Raw genomic sequence first — 18619 nt, forward strand, 5'->3', positions numbered from 1 at the left:
GATCGTCCCTTTCACCCCTACCCAACCCAGAAAATAATGAGGAAATGTTCTATGTCTGTTTATTGCTATATGATGATCAGGGAGCAAATTAAAGCAAAAATGATTCACAAATGCATTTTATGTTATTTTGCACAGGCTATGGATGGATCTTTCCAAAGAACTATTTTTCTCTGTTAGAAAGCATATCAAGTATAAGTTAAAGATATTATCAGAGAAAGCTTTTCTTTTTTTTTTTTTTTTTTGCGGTACGCGGGCCTCTCACTGTTGTGGCCTCTCCTGCTGCGGAGCGCAGGCTCAGCGGCCATGGCTCACGGGCTCAGCCGCTCCGTGGCACGTGGGATCTTCCCGGACCGGGGCACAAACCCGTGTCCCCTGCATCTGCAGGCGGACTCTCAACCACTGCACCACCAGGGAAGCCCCAAGCTTTTCATTTTGATAGTAAGAATTAGACTCCCATGTTGCACAATTAAGTATAGAATTCACTTTGCAAAAACTGTGATTACCATTCCTTTATTATTATTGTCAATAATACAGATACAGAAATAAGAGTGACATCAAGTAACATAGTACACCACAGTCTTAATGTGATTCAGTGTCATTAGACGTGAAATGTTAAATGACTTTGCTAACCAATACTTTCCTCACATGGGCATTACTGGCAACTGCAGTAGTGCTGTTTGAATAAAGAGTAAGTCACACACTTGCCTTCAGCCTAGTCATTAGCTTTCTCTGAGTCAAAAGAAAATACAATTAACTAATCAACTAAGGCTTTGGTCACAAAATATAGGTTTTGCTTTTTTAAATAGTAGGTTGTCTAGATTTGGAAGATAGAGGGTTAGAAAGTATGTCAGGCAGTCGTCTCTCTGATTTTTTGTGAGAAAACAGTTATAAAACATGAGAAATGGATTGGATTTACCTTAAAAAAAATAAGCCCAGTTGTCTTATTTACCACCCATGGTATACACTTATGTTCATTAATCAGACACACATTTAATTGCAATGCACCCAGTGAGGCCAACTGAGGGGAGTATATTCAAAATGCTGCAGATTTATAGGAGTCAGAGAGCCCACTGTTAGGAAAGGCCTCCCTTATAAAAACAAAACAATGCGAAAGAATATCTCGATAAGAAAGAGCAACTGTATAATTGTCCTATGCTCTTCCACCTTCCCTTGGTTTTGTTTCTCTTTGCTTCCCGAATGAGATACCCCTGAGATACCCTCAATCCTCTTGAAAGCATTGATCCAAGTTTAGACAAACTTTCCCCTCTTGTTTGTAAGAGACAATTCCTTGTATGAGGAAATACCCAATCTTTCCTGTTATTTATCAGGCACTCAAATATTTGTGTCCTGCCTTATTTTCACATGATTAAACCAGACTGATGTTTTCAAAAACAGTTTTACTTTTATTTTTATTTATTTATTTATTTATTTATTTGCGGTACGCGGGCCTCTCACTGTTGTGGCCTCTCCCACTGCAGAGCACAGGCTCCGGACACGCAGGCCCAGCGGCCTTGGCTCACGGGCCCAGCCGCTCTGCGGCATGTGGGATCTTCCCGGACCGTGGCACGAACCCATGTCCCCTGCATTGGCAAGAGGACTCTCAACCACTGTGCCACCAGGGAAGCCCCAGTTTTACTTTTTAAAAAAAGAAAAGAAAAAGCACCACCACCACCACCCCCCCAAAGGTATACAGCATAAAAATATGTGACTTGAAAATTGCAACAAAAGCAAAGAAACTGGCCCCTTCTAAAGTAACAGTTTAGCCCTTTGGGTGGACCCAACTTTACTTGATTCCATTAGACAGGTATCACCTTCTTTCCTACCACACAGCATATTCTTGGGAAGCTTGCCTTGGTTCTAGGCAAATTATCAAGACCCTTGAGTCTCTGGTTCAAACCTCCCAGACTCCTGAGGTCCTTCTTGCTTGGTTCAGGTCCCTGGTGTAAGAGATAGATACACTGATTCAGGCAATTACAAACACAGTAGAAATCACCATAATGAATGATTTAGGCCCAAGATTCCCAATCTTTTCACAAAACTTCATGAATACCTTTTATATATGATATATTTTTTGTAAATCAGAAATTACCAGATTATCTGGTCTATCAATCTTATCTTAAAAGTTCATATGATGTATTATCAGCGAATGTGAGCTGCTCGTTAGCGTGTGAAACCTGGTACTTTCACTCTGAGCCAAAAGCAAAAACTTTATCCCTTATTATTAGTCTGTGTGGCTTTATCTTAGATAAATGTGCCACTTCCATTATGATTTTTTAAATATATAAAATAGTTCTATTATAATTTTTGTGGGCTCTTAAGTATCTTAGGACTACATGTGGAGAATCAGAGGGTTCTAGATCTTTTTCGGTAAAGCTAATCAGGCCCCCCAACCTTTGGTGCAGTCTATATAACATTCTCAGCTGAGTCCCCACACCACGGTAGTGATTTTTGCCGAGATACCATATTAGAGATCCACAGTTTAACCATTCAACAACCACTTGAGAGCCTGAGTGCCAAGCCCCATGCTGGGAGATGGGACTGCAACAACAAACAAGACCCAGTGCCCAACTCTGGTCGCTCAGATTTTAAAGAGGGAGACAGACTATTATTAATGTGGTAAGTGCTGTGACCAGATAAGCATGGAGTACTGTGAGGGGACCCCGAACTTCTGGGAGGAAGTGATAACCAAGCTTAAACCTAGAGGGAAAAGGGAAGCCAAACAAAATATAAGGAGCAGTGTTTCAGGCAGTGGGGACAGTATGCTCAAAGACCTAGAGGCAAGAGGGTGGGGAACAATAATTGTTTAGCAGGCAGACACAGAGCATACAAAAGTATAGCTATAGATAGGGCTTGGCGGATCACATAATAAAGGACCTCATTAAACCTGGACTTGGTCCTGAGCAAGGTGGAAAGCATAGAAAGGTTTTAAGCAAGAGTTGCAGTGCTTTAGAACGATGCACGTGGCAACAGCGTGCACGATAGACCAGAGGGGCAAGTCCAGAGGCCAGCAATGTCTTAGCTCTACGGTAACCACCAGGGTCTATTAAATTTTGTGCTTATCCAGCCACAGAGAAATGGGAAATTCCATTCCCTTCCCAGGGTTTTGTTTTTGTTTTTGAACGCCCAGTAATCCTATTTCATTGTGTTTCACGTATATTTTTGAGCTTTTATGTATAAGGCTGTCTGTTCCTCCACCTTATTGTTTGGATGGTAAGCCTAGTCTTTGGGTCACAGTCACATTCTGAGTATTGCCAAGCAAACTGGGAAGGCTGTCCCATGCATTCCTAAGCTTCTTACCAGATTTCACATTGGGCTAAATTTTTAAACCACAATACTTGGTCAACTTATCACCGTCCTCAAATTCTAGGTTTGCCGGCCCAGCCTCAACTAACCCAGGTGTTCCTGAGCCCCTCCCACCACATTTCCAGTTGCTGAGCAGGTTATGTTTGCATATGAGTATCATCAGTATGAGCTACCTTTTTTATCTTTCTTTCTCTGACTACTTGTTCTAGACTAGAGTCTGGAGGTGGAGGTATGTACAGTGACAGAGATAAAAGATTGAGATAGTGGGAAATGCAGCCTTCTTTGGAAAGCTAGATTGTACAATTAGTGTGGATTTTCTGACTCCTTGCAATATTGTAAGTTCTGAAGTACAGTTTATATACCTTTTCTGAAGTGTGTAATTGTTGAAGCCAGCTTTACATATTTCACTATTAAGTATTCTCTTCCTGTGATGTTAATGACTTATCTGTTTAGAGCAGGTGTTCTTGACCCTTTTTCATGCCATGAACCCGTTTGATAATCTGGTGAAGCCTATGGACTGTTCCTCAGAATAATGTTTTCACATGCATAAAACTAAGCATGCAGGATTGCAAAGTAAACTATATTAAAATACAGTTATTAAGGTATTTTCAAAAATTTGCAATTATGTATATATGTACTTCTTTATTAGCACATAAAATAAGGCCTACTGGTGGTTCTAAATCTATTGGAATTTCAAAGTAATTTCAAACTATTGTTTTGAAATCTCTGCAACATCTGTGATATCTAAATCTGATTTCTATTAATGATAAAGTCACAGTACTGCTAACAGTCCTGTCATTTATTGCCTATGTTCATAATTGAAGGAAATGCTATATTTCAGTTAGACGTTAGTGAAAATATTTAATTTTTTTCTCATCCAAGTTCACTGAACCCCTGGTTTAGAGGTTGTCTAATTTTACTTCGTCGTTTTAAGAGTAAAATATTTTTGTTTGCCTCTTCAATTCTAAATTATTTGGGTTCATTTTACTGTTTCTTGTATGTTTTTCATACCTGAATTATTTTGCAACATTGCAGCAATAATTGAAGGCTTGGATGGAAAGAAATCAACAACTGATTAGAAATGAGAGGTTTCAACCAAAGCTCTTGATAATGTTACCTCAGGGTATACCATCATGCAGTCATTATTGGAGCCCCACATCCGATTATTTCATAACACTTAAGTCTGTAAGCATCAATAAAATTTGAATCATCGGCACTAAGCAATATTATAAGCTGTCTTGTAAAAGTGTCTACTTAGATATTTCATGATGAAGTTTATCTATTGATTCCCCATAACTTTTGCAAAGCCCTTTATAGCACTCTATCATTTTAAATGGGTCCTTCCTTACAGCATCCCTCTAGGAAAGCAGGATGGGGTTTAACATCTCCATTTTAGAATTGAGGAAACCGTCCCAGAGAGGAGAGGTGGCCAGCCAGGGCTCTCAGAGTTATGGAAGGCACAGGGGAGGAGTGGTAAATATTGAGGCAGGGACTTGGCCTCACCTCTAGGCAGGTATGGAAGCTGATCTCTCAGGTCCCTGGCTCAATCTAGTTGTGGCGCCCACTTAGCATTGTCCAACCCAGAGCCAGGCACTGGGCTAAGAAGGAGTCCCAGCCCCCAAGCAGATCTCTTTGTAATTATAAACAAACCAAGTCATCCAGAAACAATATTGCACCCTCCCAGGGTGCAGAACCCTTTCACATATGTGCACTCGCTTCGTTCTAACCACAACTCTTTGAGGTAAGTATTCTTATCCCCATTCTTCAGATGAGGAAACAGAGAGGCTGTGACTTGCCATCTTAAATCAGGTAGGTATTAATTTGGCAGAATCGGGATAAAAACTCAGGTTCGCCTGACTCAAGGTGAGGTTTACTGATCTCATGTGCAGAGGGTCTCCGCTAGCCGCAGCCAGGGTCAGATGGGGCCCTTGACCATAAGGAATATAGGGAAAGGTAAATCCAGGGTAAGGGGGAGAGTCGAAGAAGGCTTCATGAAGTGAGATTATCGCCTGGTTCTGGGCAAGAAAGATGGATTTAGAAAGGTGGAGGGAGCCAGCAAAAATCACTCTAAGCAAGTGACAAGCTGCAGACTGGGAGAGAGATGTATGATCCATGCAACAAATGATTCAAATCCAACATAAAGAAATCCATAAATCAATAAGAAAAAGATAAACCACCCATAGAAAAATGGGCAACAGATAGGAAAAAGCCATTCACCAGGGAAGAAATCCATATGACCAATATACTGGGTTGGCCAAAAAGTTCGTTTGGCTTTTTCCATGACATGGAAAAGCATTGTTAAAATGCAGGTTCTGGCTTGGTAGTTCTGGGGTGAGACCCCATCTCTCACAGGTGAGGATGCTGCTGGTCCGAAGACCACACTTTTGAGAAGTGAGGCGATAGGTAGGAGTAGAGTGTGAACTTTTCAGCCACCCAAGTCTGCATCCCAGCTATGCTTCCTTTCAACTGTGAACCTTGGGCAAGTAACTTATTGTTTCTGTGCCTCAATTTCCTCATCTGTAAAATGGAGATAATAATAGTTCCCATCATCCATGGTTGGGAGGACTGAATGAGTTAATATACGTAACACATGTAGTACAGCATGTGGCAAAATAGGTGTTCAATAAATGTTAGCAATTGGTGGTGGCCATAGGAATTACTAGAGAAACGCAAATTAAACCACACCGAGGGCTTCCCTGGTGGCACAGTGGTTGGGAGTCTGCCTGCCAATGCAGGGGACATGGGTTCGAGTCCTGGCCCAGGAGGATCTCACATGCCACGGAGCATCTAAGCCCGTGCGCCACAACTACTAAGCCTAAGCTCTAGAGCCCACAAATCACAACTACTGAGCCCACATGCCACAACTACTGAAGCCTGCGCGCCTAGAGCCTGTGCTCCGCAACAAGAGAAGCCACGACAATGAGAAGCCCGCGCACTGCAGTGAAGAGTAGCCCCCGCTAGCTGCAACTAGAGAAAGCCCGCACACAGCAACGAAGACCCAACACAGCCAAAAAAAAAAAAACCACACCGAGATGGATGTTGGAAAGTCTGACACTTTCAAGACTGGGGAGACAGAAACTCTCACATGCTGCTAATGGGAGCGCAAACTGGTACAGCCACCTGGAAGAGCAGTTTGGCCATATCTGGTAAAGTTGAGGGGCCCCTGCACTGTGATTCTAGATGTATGTGTATGTGTGTGTCTAGAGAGTGTGTAAAAACCAGCCATTGGAATCATGCAAGGCATATTCAGGAAACTGGTTGACTCTGGGGAGGGAGGGAAGGAATAATAAAACTGGGGAAATAAGAGACCTTCAATTTTTGCTATACTTGATGGAAAAAGAAGTCTGAAGCAAAAATGACAAAAATGTTAACGTTTTTTATCTCTGGATGGTGGATACATTATTCTTCCAAGTTTTCTGTATTAAGTTTTTGAAACTTTTTTCCCAGGGAAAGGGAGGGTGGAAGAAGGGAGAGTTTGGAGCAGGTGGGCCAAGGGGGCCTGGTGCAGTGTTGGGTATTGAGTGGGGAGGACGAAGAGGTCCATCTACTGGGGCACCACCTTTCTTCAGGAATGAGTGGAAAAGAAGTTTAGAGAGGTAGATGGGAGAGCTGAAGCTCAGAGAGGTTAAGTGACATATCAGAGGTCACACAGCTAGTGGTGGGACCATTTGGACCATCAGCTCCAAAGTTCCCACTCTTGCTAGAAGTTTACCCAGGTGTGCCATGGCCCAAGCAGGGAAGGGAGCCCAGCAGGGTGGAGGTGGAGGTTGTACAATGCAGCCCAAGTCCTTTTTCTCCTCAATATAACCTGGCTGTGACACCAGGAAGTTCAGGGATTGAGGCACCAGGGCCTCTCCTCCATCTTTCCAGGACCCCCTGTTGCCCTTCACTCAAGGGTTCTTGGTGACAGCCTGAGCCCTGGAGAGATACAATGCTGCCAGCACAGCCAGGTGTGGCTGTACCTGGACTGGAGCAGGAGTCCAGAGGAAAGGAAATTTCATATCCCTGAAGAGTCTTTTCATAAAAGAACACTAAAGAATCACAGTCAAGAAAGGCCAGGGCTTCCCTGGTGGCGCAGTAGTTAAGAATCTGCCTGCCAATGCAGGGGACACGGGTTCGAGACTTGGTCCGGGGAGATTCCACATGCTGAGGAGCAACTGAGCCCGTGCGCCACAACTACTGAGCCTGCGCTGTATATCCTGCAAGCCACAACTACTGAGCCCGTGTGCCACAGCTACTGAAGCCCGCGTGCCCTAGAGCCCGTGCTCCGCTACAAGAGAAGCCACTGCAATAAGAGGCCTGTGCACCGCAACGAAGGGTAGCCCCCGCTCGTTACAACTAGAGAAAGCTCGCAAGCAGCAAAAAAGACCCAATGCAGCCATAAATAAATAAAAATAAAATAAATTTATCAAAAAAAAAAAAAAAAGGAAAACCAGAGTTTAAGGACATGTGTTGGTCCCAGAATGGCAAAATGGTCATCATGCACGATACCACTCTCCATTCTTATACTCATGGCAGACATCACTATTCAATCACAAAATCCTGAGTCCTGACCTCATAATCCTTCTGAACCTCATGTTCCAGACACTCTCAACAATCAGTTGGAGTTGGCATGCAAGGTGAAATGTCGATGCACCTTCAGCACATGCCATGGGGGTCCTGCCCGTACCCCTCAGCCCTTTCCATTTCAGGGCACATCAGCCTAGCTTGCAGCTGCCAACACTGGCATCTCTTTGCCTAAGGCGGGCCAAGGGGTGCCAGGAATAAATACCCTCCAGCAGTTCTCAGCCAGTGACTGGCAAGAACTGGCAAATGCATACCTCAGTTCCCTTACGCTCGGGTGGGGTGACTCTGATGTGCATCTTCTCCCGAAATCCTTAGCAAGAGAAAGTTCCTCTTGCCCACAGTGGGATGGGTGTGATAACACCCCTGTTACTGGAGCCTCACTTCCCTCACTCCCCCGGTGTTTCCTGGGATTGCTCCCTCTTAAATCTGCTTGCCTTCAAAACTGGTCTTAGGTCTGATTATGGGGATACCCAAACTAAGACATCCTCTTCATCCAGTTCAATTCCTTCTTTTTCTGGACAAGAGAACTGAGACTCGGAGAAAGGAAATGACTTGCCCACGGCAGAGCCAGTGGCAGGGCCCGCATGAGAATCGTGTTCCCCTGACCTATAGCTTAGCCCTTCCCAGCGCTGCCGCCTGTTGAGGGCTGCCGCTGAGTCTGTCCATTCCACCCCCATCCCCGTGGACTTGGTAGTTTATATCCCAACAAAAAAGAAAAGGCTGGTTACAGGTTAGGCAACCCATGGGCATCAGAGGCAGCCTACGTACAGAGGGACCCTCCCTGGAGCCCCCAAGCTCACTTCTGGAGGTGGACACCACTCCTCCCTTGGTCCAGGGCTTCCAACCAGACCCTTACGCTCCCAGGTCTCCTCAGCAGAGGGATGAGCTGAATTGGTAGAAGGCATTATTCAGGGAAGCAACCTGCCCCCACCCCTCCCCCATCACAGGCATCATCTCCGGAAAAATTTAAAGTACACGGCCACTTTTTTAAAGAAAATAATTTAAAATTATATTTGCTTTATAATTTTAGTGGGAAATGCATATTCTTTCCACCTAGGTTACATATTTAATTGAACAAACATCAATGAAAAAAAATGACCCCTGCTTTTTAGCCACCGGAACGTTCATCCTGGGTATTTCCGCCTGGATCTTCATGCAGTTGCGGGGCCTGACATCCTCCAGTCTCATAATTGATGTGCAGGAAAAATCACACCCTGAAAAGTTCCTGGGTTAATGCCCCCACCAAACCCACACTGTGTGACTTGAGGGCAGTTTCTCCCTCTATGAACCTCAGACTCTCCGCCTGTAACATGGGGATGAGAACTCCAACCTTGGAGTGTCTCTGTCAGACTGCAGAGTGGGGAAGGGCCAGGCAGGAGCAGGGCCCTGCTGCCCTTTCCGCAGCATGGGAGGCAGCCTGGGAGGGGCCTGCCCACAGGGAGGGTGCGGCCAGGCGAGGCCTGCTGTCATCCCTCCTCCAGGCTGCCCCTGGTGACAGGCAGGGAACCTGCGCTGAGTTCTCTGCACCCACCCAGGGCCCAGAGACTGGAGCCGGGAGCCGGAGACATGAACAAGATCTTCCCCCAGGTAAGAGCTGCCCTGAGACAGCTCCTGACCAGGGAGAGCCAACCTCAGGCTAAGGGGTGGGCAGTAAAGAGGGGAGACACTGAGGTGACTCCGGTCCTCCACCACCCTGGAGGCTCTCTACGGGGACCCAACAGGTGAACCAGGTACACGGTTCAGGTGATAAGTGCTGGGAGGGGAGAAGAGGCCAAGGGAGAGAACGATCGACATTATGGGAGGGGACATCAGGGGGATCCTCTCCAAGGGGAGCCGCCTGAGCTGGTTTGAAGGATGAATGTTTGCCAAGTGGACAGTGGAGGAAAAGGCATTCCAGGGCACAGTACAGGCATGGGTGTGGGAACGTGAAGTGGACGTGATGAGTTTGGGGCATTCAGCATGCTGGAGTGGGAGGGCCCGTGGTTTCCCCTGAGGCTCTTGGTGACACTTCTGAAAAACTTTTCAGTCTGGCTCCCTGAGGCTGGACCTCGCCTCACCTCAGCCCACCCCTCACTCTGTTCTCTTGGGCAGGGGGATGGCAATGCTGCTGCCGCTGGAAGCAAAGCCCTCCCCAGAAGGCAAGGTAAAGGACGGAGGGCCTGGGGCCAGTCCCTCCCCAACGTGGGGCTCCCTTGAAGCTGGGCCATTGCTACAGAGACACAAAGGGGGCTCCCTAAGGCTCCCGCTCTCTCAGACCTCTGTCCCCTTGCTGATGTCCCCTTGCTCCCAGCATCCTGGCCAACCATGTTGACAGCCATTTGTTTAATAGGGTGGTTCATTCTCTCCATGCACAAGCATGTGTGGAGCACCTAGTGTGTGCTCACAGGCACAGAGCCACATACAGTACCCCCGGCAACCTACAGAGGAAAGAGCTCTGGAGTCGAGTCCCTGGCTCAGAGGGTGACCTGGGTGATTCTCTTTACCTCTGAGGGATAAAATAGGCAGGATTACGCACTTATTTAGCACCTGTTCTTGGCCACTGGCTCACCTTGTGACCAGGACAGTTTGCTTTACCTCTGTGGAATAAAGGAAGGAAAGAACACATTTATTAAGCACCTGCTATGTGTTTCCATCTTGGCCTTCATTTGATCGTTTAAGGAAACAGCCCCAGAGAGGTAGCTACTACTAATAACTATCAAGGATCAAGGATCAAGGCCCTGTTATGTGCCCGGCATCGCAGGGCCTGTTTCAACCCTCAGGACAGCTCTGAGAGGGGCTCCTATTAGGGGGCAATAATAGATGAGGCAGCTGAGGTGAAGGGAGGTGAAGGTAGCTCAGCCAAGCTGGGATCCCACACGGATGGGAGGAGGGAGGCAGGGTTCAAATTCGAATCAGGGTCCCTCTGGTTGCAGAGCCCCGGTGCCTTTGCTGCTCCACACTGGCGCTTGTTTATTTCAAGCCTGGCTCACGGTGGGCATGATGTGGGAAAATGGCCTCCTTTTCCCATCTGTCCCCTGGGGCATCGGCACCTAAGGGCTTTCAGGCTTTGAAGTACAGCCTTCATCTGGCCGTGGGCCCCGAGGCTCTCCCGTGACCCCACCCACCCGGCTTGTGCTGCACAAATGTTTGAGGAGTGGCTGCTTGGCCAACCAGGATGCTGCTCCTTGCCAGCCTTCCCGCTGTCTCCCTGGTTACCTGAGTTTACAAGGGAGCCACAGACTAAGGCTGCAGGGAATATGGGTTTTAGATTTATGCTGCATCTCCTACAGCATAGATCGGCTATCGTCTCCCTTCCCAATGCATGCCCACTCCAGGCTCCGGACACACGGGGCCACTTGCTGTCCCCCATATGCCATCCAGGTGCTCTCTGCCTGGAGTGCTCTCTCCTCGCACCTTCCCCTCTCCTGCCTGTGGAAATCCCACCCTCCTTCAAGCACCATGACACCTTGTTCACGCTTTCTTAACCACACTTGCCACCTGGTTCTGTGAGCAGCTGGTGTACAGGTATAGTCTGAGTACAGAGTAGGCAGCTCTGGAAATATGAATGGATTATATGGAAATGACCTGAACTGACCTGAATTGGGCCCTTCCCTTGTTTCCTGGATCTCTAGATCAGAGTATTCAGAAAGCACCTACTGTGTGCCTGCCTACTATGTCCCCAGGCTGGATCCTGGGGACGTAGATGCATCAGACCCGCTCCTGCCCCCTCTCTGAGATAATTGTGCCCCAGAGGACAGCAGGAGTGCCCACACTCTTCTTTTTACCTGTCTACATCTTGTCTTCTAAGTGCAACTACAAGCTTTTGGAGGGCAAGGGGATCAGAGCTGTGACTGCTTTTGTGTCCTCTACAGAGCAGGGCATCTAGTAGGATCCCAAGAAGACTTTGTTTCATTATTTCACAAGCAAGCAAATATTAAAGGATCGAAGTCAGTTAAAGGAGAAGGACATCACCTATTTCCACAGTACTTCAGATACAGAATGGCACATAGTAGATGCTCAATAAACATGAATAGTAGCTAAAACCTTTACAGCACTTACTATGTCCCAAGCACTGTTCTGATACAATACCTAGCTTAATCCGCTCAACAATTCTAAGGTAGGCATTATGACCCCCATTTTCCATTTGAGGAAACAGACACAGAGAAGTAAAGTGGCTATTCAGTGTGGCCCAACTGGAAAGTGGTGCAGCTGGGATTCCAATCAGCATTCTGACGGGCTCCAGAATGAGCAATCAGTTGGCATGTGGAAAGGGCACCCGTTTGGGCAGCAAATAAGTGTGGATTCACATCCCAGCTCCACACAAGGTGACCTGAACCTTTTCTTCTCTGAGCCTCAGTCTCCTCATTTATAAAATAAATGTTGTCTTGAAAACTACAAATAATGGCTATGAAGGGCCTGCTTTGGTCTTTGCCCCATGGTAGGGGCTTGATACGCAGGTGTACATCTCTCTCTTCCTCCTGAGGAGACAGCCTCATGGAAGGACAGGAGGGTGAGGGGGGTGGAGCAGAGACCTGGGACCCTCATCCTGACTGCCACTCACCAGCAACTGGACCTGGGCCAGAGACAGGTGTTTGGTGGGGGTGGCCCACAGGCAGAGCCGAGAACATAATGGTGGACTTGGGAGCCCTCTGCCTCCAGGACCCCAGTGGGTAGGGACCACTAGTAGCGGTCAGGGCAGGGAATCTCTGGGCCCCACCACTGGCTGCTCCATCACTGGTTTCCCACCCCACACAGCAGACCAGAGCCCTTTCTGCTGCTCGTGCCGAGGGGCCTGCCTCTCAGCCTTCCTGATGCTCCTGCTGGCAACTCTTGCAGCCCTGATTGCCCTGGTCGCCATCCTTGGACCCCCACCTCGCACGCCAGGTCAGGGTGGGCAAGGGAGGGTGGGTCAGACTTATTGGGAGGGGAGGGGGACACAGAGAGATGGGGGAAAACTGACCCTGCCTGGCTTCTCCATGAAATGACTTTTGGACAGTTCCTTAGGGTGCATGTACAGACACACACAGACACTGACATATACACATCTCTGAGCTTCCATTTGCACATCTATAAGCATGAGCTATTGAGAGGACCCAGCTCTGATGCCACCTCCTCCAGGAAGACCTCCCTGCCTGCCTGGTTTAGGAGCCTTGTCTCAGCTCCCATAACTCTCACACTTCCTCTTCCCCGAGTCTGCTCACCCTGGGTGGTGCCATCCATCTGCATGTCTGCCTTCGCCACAGAGGACAGGGACCTGTCCAACATATCCCTGAGGCCCGACTTCAGTGGTGAGCCCCGACACCGACCCTGCCATCATGCAGCTAACAGTTTGGAGAGTGAGGCGGATATTAATCCAATAAGTACAGTAAGGCAGTGTTAGTGGGGGCTCTGAGAGTCTGGAGCAGGGCTCTGACCCAGTCCAGGAGTCAGGAAGGGCTCCTTGAGCAGTGAAAGGGGGCTGAGGCATGAAGGGAAAGTGGGATTGGTTAGTGGAAGCGGTGGCAGGAAAACCACAGGGAACACCCTGTGCAGAGTCCCTGGGATGGGAGGAAATGTGAGGAGAAGGTCAGTGGACACGAAAGACAGAGCAGTGGGTGGGGCCGAGGTCCAGGGCCTCAAAGGCTGCACTGGGAGGGAGGTCACCATCCAGAGAGCCATGGGCGGGGATTAAGCTGGGGGCAGGGTGTCAGCAGACCTACCTTTCTGAGAGATGGCTCTGTCACCTAGCAGGAGGTGCTAAGGGGACAGGTGGAGTAGGGGGTAAAATCCACAGTACCCTACATGCCTGAGCATGGGCACTGGGGATAGATATGAGCACACAAGGAGTTGCCTGCATGTATGTACCTGTGTGTCTGTGTGTTTATGTGTGCGTGTACGTGTGTGTGCAGATATCTATGCACATGTCTGTGTATGCAGGTACATATCTGTGTGTGTGTGCCCGTGTGTGTACCAATCTGTATATGTGCGAGTGTATTGATGTATGTCTGTGTGAGCAGCTGTGTGTGTGTGACAATGTAACTGTCTCTGAGGGTCGGCCCCCTCACACTAGCTGAGGCAGTTCCAGGAGATGAGCCGTGGTTCACGTGTGCACAAACACAAAGGCACAAACCCGCTCCCACGTCCAACCTGCACTCATGCGTGTACACATGCACAGCCTGCGGAGCCAGACCTCCCAGTCCGTCTGTCGGTTTCTCTCCCCTAATTCTTAGGGGGAAGCCCCAGGGTTGGGTGTTCCCCGCAGTGGGATGGAAGGGCAGGCTCTCAGAAGGATGGACACTCAGATGGTCCCCACCATTCCTGGACACTGGGGAGGCGACCCGGCCTCAGGAAAGAGCAGAGGCAGCAGCCTGGGTTATTAGCCGTGTGGCCGGGCATGCCACACCTCTCTGAGTCTGAGTCTTACTTTCCTCATCTAGGAAATGGGGCTAATGGTGACACCTCACAGAGGTTTTTGGGGAAACAATAGAATAAAAATGTGAAGGCGCTTTGCAGCCCGTAAAGTTGTCCCAGATGTAAGGGATTGTGGCATAACGGTCCCCAGCCAGCCCCAGGACGTTGCCTCTGACACCTTCACCTGCACCAGGAACCCCACTGTGAAAGCCACTTCACTGACTTGAGCACTGTCCTCAGGAACTTCCCGTGAGACAGTCATTCAATAAACCATGACTTTCTCTGCATTCTCTCTAGGGTTATTCAAACAGAGAGGCTTTTTTTCTTTTTCGGTACACGGGCCTCTCACTGTTGTGACCTCTCCCGTTGCGGAGCAACAGGCTCCGGACACGCAGGCTCAGCGGCCGTGGCTCACAGGCCCAGCTGTTCCGTGGCATGTGGGATCCTCCCAGACTGGGGCACGAACCTGTGTCCCCTGCATCGGCAGGCAGTCTCTCAACCACTGCGCCACCAGGGAAGCCCACACACAGAGGCTTTTATGTAATCTCCCCAACTGTCCTGTGGGGTGCGTGCTATGATCCCTATCTTGCAGAAAGGAACCTGAGAAACAGAGAGGTTGGGTCATCTGCCCATGGTCACACAGCTGGCAAGTGGTTGAGCTGGGGCTTGGACCCCATCTCCGACGCTGAGCCCAGTGTCCTCCCCACTGCCCCAGCCTCTCACCCCAGCTCAGGTGGGGCTCAGTGGGGAGAACTTGGTGATGCCCTTGTAAACGCCACCCTTGACCCTTCCGGGGCTCGCCCTGCCCACTCAGGGGCCCAGCCCTGCGTGACACAGATGAACAGGACGGGCTTCCTATGCCACGACCGGAGGAGCTGCATCCCAGCCAGCAGGGTCTGTGATGGCATCCACACCTGTGCCCACGGCGAGGACGAGGAGGAGGCCTTGTGCCGTGAGTGGTTACTCCAGGGCCCCTTGGGAGTTGCCTCCCCCAACTCCAGCTCTCCCTGCAGCCATACTGAAGCTCGACCACCCCTGAACATACCAGGCACCCTGATGTCCTCAGGCCTTTGCTTATATGCTGCCCTCAGCCAGGAACATCTTCCCCCGCCCTGTCCCACTCACACGCACACACATGTGCCCACACTAGGAGATGCCTCCACTCTGTGCCTCTCCGTGCCCAGAGAACCTGTGTACAACCCTCAAGGCAGATTTCAAGTGCTACCTCCTCCAGGAAGCCTTCCCTGACACCCAAACTAAATTGCGTTCCCTCGTTTGGGCTCTCACAACCCCTGTGCTTCCCTGCAGCCCAGCCCTAGTCACACTGGCTGTCACTCTCAATTGGCATGTTCGCCACCCCCATCAGCCTGTGAACTCCTATGGGGCAAGCCTAAACTGCTTGACATTGGGCCCAGTGCCTGGTGCAGGGCTGCACAGAGAGGCATCGAGAATGATTTGCTGAATAAATGATGAAATGAGTGAACGAATGGGAAGGTCTAGTCCCAGACCTTAGAGACCTGACAGTTCTCAAGAGAGAGGAGCGTGGCACTTGCCACAGAGGAGGGAGAGAGCCTGGTGAGTCGGAGTGGTGGGATGGGGTAGCTTATGGGGGTAGGGTCATTGCATCATGGACCCTCAAGACCAGAAGAGATCTTAAAAGTCATCTAGTCCATGTCCCAGCTCATGCCCAAATCCCCTCTGCCTCTGCTTGCACATTCCCAGGATGGGAAGCTCACTACAGTTTGAGGCAGCTGCTCCCGTCATTGCCTGGTTTTTCCACGGGAACGTCTCCCTTGTACTGAGTTTAGAGCTGCCTCCCAGTAGCATCCTTGATTGGTTCCAACTCTGCCCTCTCATTAACCCCTGCCCCCCAAGAACCGCATTTCAATCTGTCTCCCATGATGATGGCACTGCATGGATTTGGAGATTGTTTTCTTGTCCCCTATGAGTGTCCTCTTACCCGGGCCGCCCTCTGAACTCCCAGTCACCCCCTTATGTTTGGTCTTCCCCACTCCACCAGCACTCTACAGAACACATACCAAATGCCTATGTCCCTCTCCCTGGACTGGCCCCAGAAGCATCCATGATACTTCTGGCTGGCTCTGGTGAGTCCAAGGAGCAAAGGCTTTTCCCCTCCCAAGCCTGGGTTATACCTCTAATGATGTGGCCTGAGTTTGTGTTAATTTTTGGTATACCTGTCACACTGCTGTCTAACACAGAACCCACTTTCAAGAAAGATACTCTGACTCTCTTTCACAAAGCATGTGATCCCACATTCCCTGAGTTCTGGCACCCAAGTGCAAGGCTTCATATTTATTCTTGTTATGTTCCAGTCGGAGGAGGCTTCCTGGAGGTGAAGGAACTTGAACCTGGACTTGCAGTTGGAATGGTTTTGGACAGGTGTCAAGGAAGACTTTTCTGGAGGGAGGAATAAAGCAAGCAATGGTGTGGAGTGGGAAGGCACAAGAGCTGAGAAGGGAGAAGTGGCTCTGGGCATTCTATTGGGTGAACAGGGAAAGAACTCTCCTCTCTCCTTGATGACCTCCTCCCCCAGAAACCTCCTTTTGCCCTTCCTGGATAGATGGGCAGTGACCCCGAGTTTGACAGCTGCCAGGGTGGCCAGGACAATCCACCTCCAGATAGTCCTGAGGCAGCTGCAGCCAGATGTGGACTTTCTCCTGCCTCATCTCTCCCTCTGTAGGAGACATGCCCCAGAGCTTCCCTGGCTTCCTCGTGGCTCACTGCGGAGACCCCACTTCCTGGATCTACTCAGACCAAAAGTGTGATGGGATCAACAACTGTGGGGACTGCTCAGATGAACTGAGCCCAGGTAGGGGTCTGGGCACAAGCTTGGCTGGGGCAGGTGGCCAGGCAGTGGCCAGAGGGCAGAAGTTAAACAGAGAGAATCTCCAAAGTTCCCCCTGCATCCCCTTCTTGCATCCTAGGAAGAAGTTTTCCACTCCTCCTTGAATGCTTCAAGTGGTAGGGTGCTCACTACTGCTCCAAGGGGCTCCTTCTGGAGAGTCATTCTTCTGTGGTGGGAAACTTGCTTTCGGGGTCACAGATGAGGAAACTGGGACCCAGAGGGCAGTCACGTAAGGAGTATGTACATGGCCCAGCCGGGGTTTGAACCTGGGCTTCCTTCATCTTCTCTGCACCACCCAACAACCCTGTGAGGAAAGGAAGGCAGGAATCGCTGGCCCCAGTTTATATGTAGGTAAACTGAGGCCAGAGAGGAGAAGTGACTTAATATGATGAGTGATAGGAAGGGGGCTTGGGTGTAAACCCAGGTTTCCTGACTCTAAGACGGGTTCTTTCACTGCTCCAGAGTTTCCTTTCAATTTCTTCCCCAGTGTTCAACCCACAAACATGTCCTGAGCACTGTTGGGGGCTGGCCTGGTGCCAGGTTCTGCTGGGGCACAGTCAGGAGTCAAACATATGTCCCACCCCCAGGACTCACATCATGATGATGCCAAAAGGAAGTGCTGGGGTCCTGGAGAGGTTTTTTGTGGAGGGGGTGGATAGGAGAAGTAATCATCAAGGGAGACTTCTCAGATGACGCAGTATTCAAGCAGGCCTTAGAAAATGGACAGGGCTTCAACAGGCAGAGGCTGGTGGGCAGGGAAGAATGCTGGAGGCCCAGGGTCCAGGGCAAAGGAGGGAGGTCTGCGAGGTGCCCTCAGGGAATCATAAATGGGCTGGTGGGACCGAATCAAGGTGAGAGAGGAGGATGGGAGACTATATGCGCCCACTAGTAACTGAACCCTGACTGTGGGCCTGGCACTTTGCCTATCTTCCTTGATAACAACCTTGAAACTGAGGTTCAGACAGAGAGACTTGCTTGAGGTCGCACAGCCTATGAGTTGGGGAGTCTAGATTCTCTCTTCTCCAGGGAAATAAGGAATATAGTCAACCCGTGTCAGATGGGGCAGGGCTGTGGAGGCAATGGTAGGTTGCCTGGTGCGTGGGGCATTCCAGGACAGAGCAGCTGCTCTTCTGTCTTCCCAGTGACCGTGTGCCCGCCCTGCGGCCCTGGCTGGTGGCGCTGTCCCTCGACCGTCTTCAAATATTGCAGCTGTATCCCCAGGAGCCTCTGCCGTGATCACGTGCAGCACTGCTCTGACTGGTCTGATGAGTACTCCTGTCCTGGACCCTGAATGGGTCCAGAGTGGGAGGCTGGTTGGAATGGCACTGATAACCTGTCACATGTGCTATGAATCCAAGTACACAAGGGCAGGAAGGAGCCTTCGAGATCATGTAGCGGGATCTACACACCGTTGTCTCTGAATAGGAATTGCCTCTCCTGCTTTCAAGTTTTTCAGCCTCTGCTTGAATTCTTCCGGTGACGGGGAGCTCACTACCATGTTAGGCAACTCCTAAC

At 49.5% G+C, this 18619-nt stretch overlaps 1 protein-coding gene across 1 annotated transcript; it reads left to right on the plus strand.

Annotated features, from left to right (window-relative positions):
• Positions 1 to 9435: 9435 nt before the first annotated feature.
• On the plus strand, positions 9436 to 18395 carry LDLRAD1 (low density lipoprotein receptor class A domain containing 1). The gene is made up of 6 exons (XM_029226984.1): positions 9436 to 9456; positions 9961 to 10012; positions 12604 to 12732; positions 15053 to 15190; positions 16940 to 17068; positions 18247 to 18395. The coding sequence occupies exons 1-6, from the start codon at positions 9436 to 9438 to the stop codon at positions 18393 to 18395; spliced, it is 618 nt and encodes a 205-aa protein (XP_029082817.1).
• Positions 18396 to 18619: the final 224 nt, after the last annotated feature.

Source organism: Monodon monoceros, unplaced genomic scaffold (assembly GCF_005190385.1).
Source record: "Monodon monoceros isolate NGI ecotype Baffin Bay Population unplaced genomic scaffold, NGI_Narwhal_1 Super_Scaffold_18, whole genome shotgun sequence".
Lineage (NCBI taxonomy): Eukaryota > Metazoa > Chordata > Mammalia > Artiodactyla > Monodontidae > Monodon > Monodon monoceros.

Bases quoted from the DNA above. Each gene is read 5' to 3' on its own strand.
- LDLRAD1 (XM_029226984.1), top strand. From the start codon at position 9,436: ATGAACAAGATCTTCCCCCAG. The intron at 12,733-15,052 runs GTCAGGGTGGGC...CTGCCCACTCAG, and splicing joins ACCCCCACCTCGCACGCCAG to GGGCCCAGCCCTGCGTGACA. The intron at 15,191-16,939 runs GTGAGTGGTTAC...CTCCCTCTGTAG, and splicing joins CGAGGAGGAGGCCTTGTGCC to GAGACATGCCCCAGAGCTTC.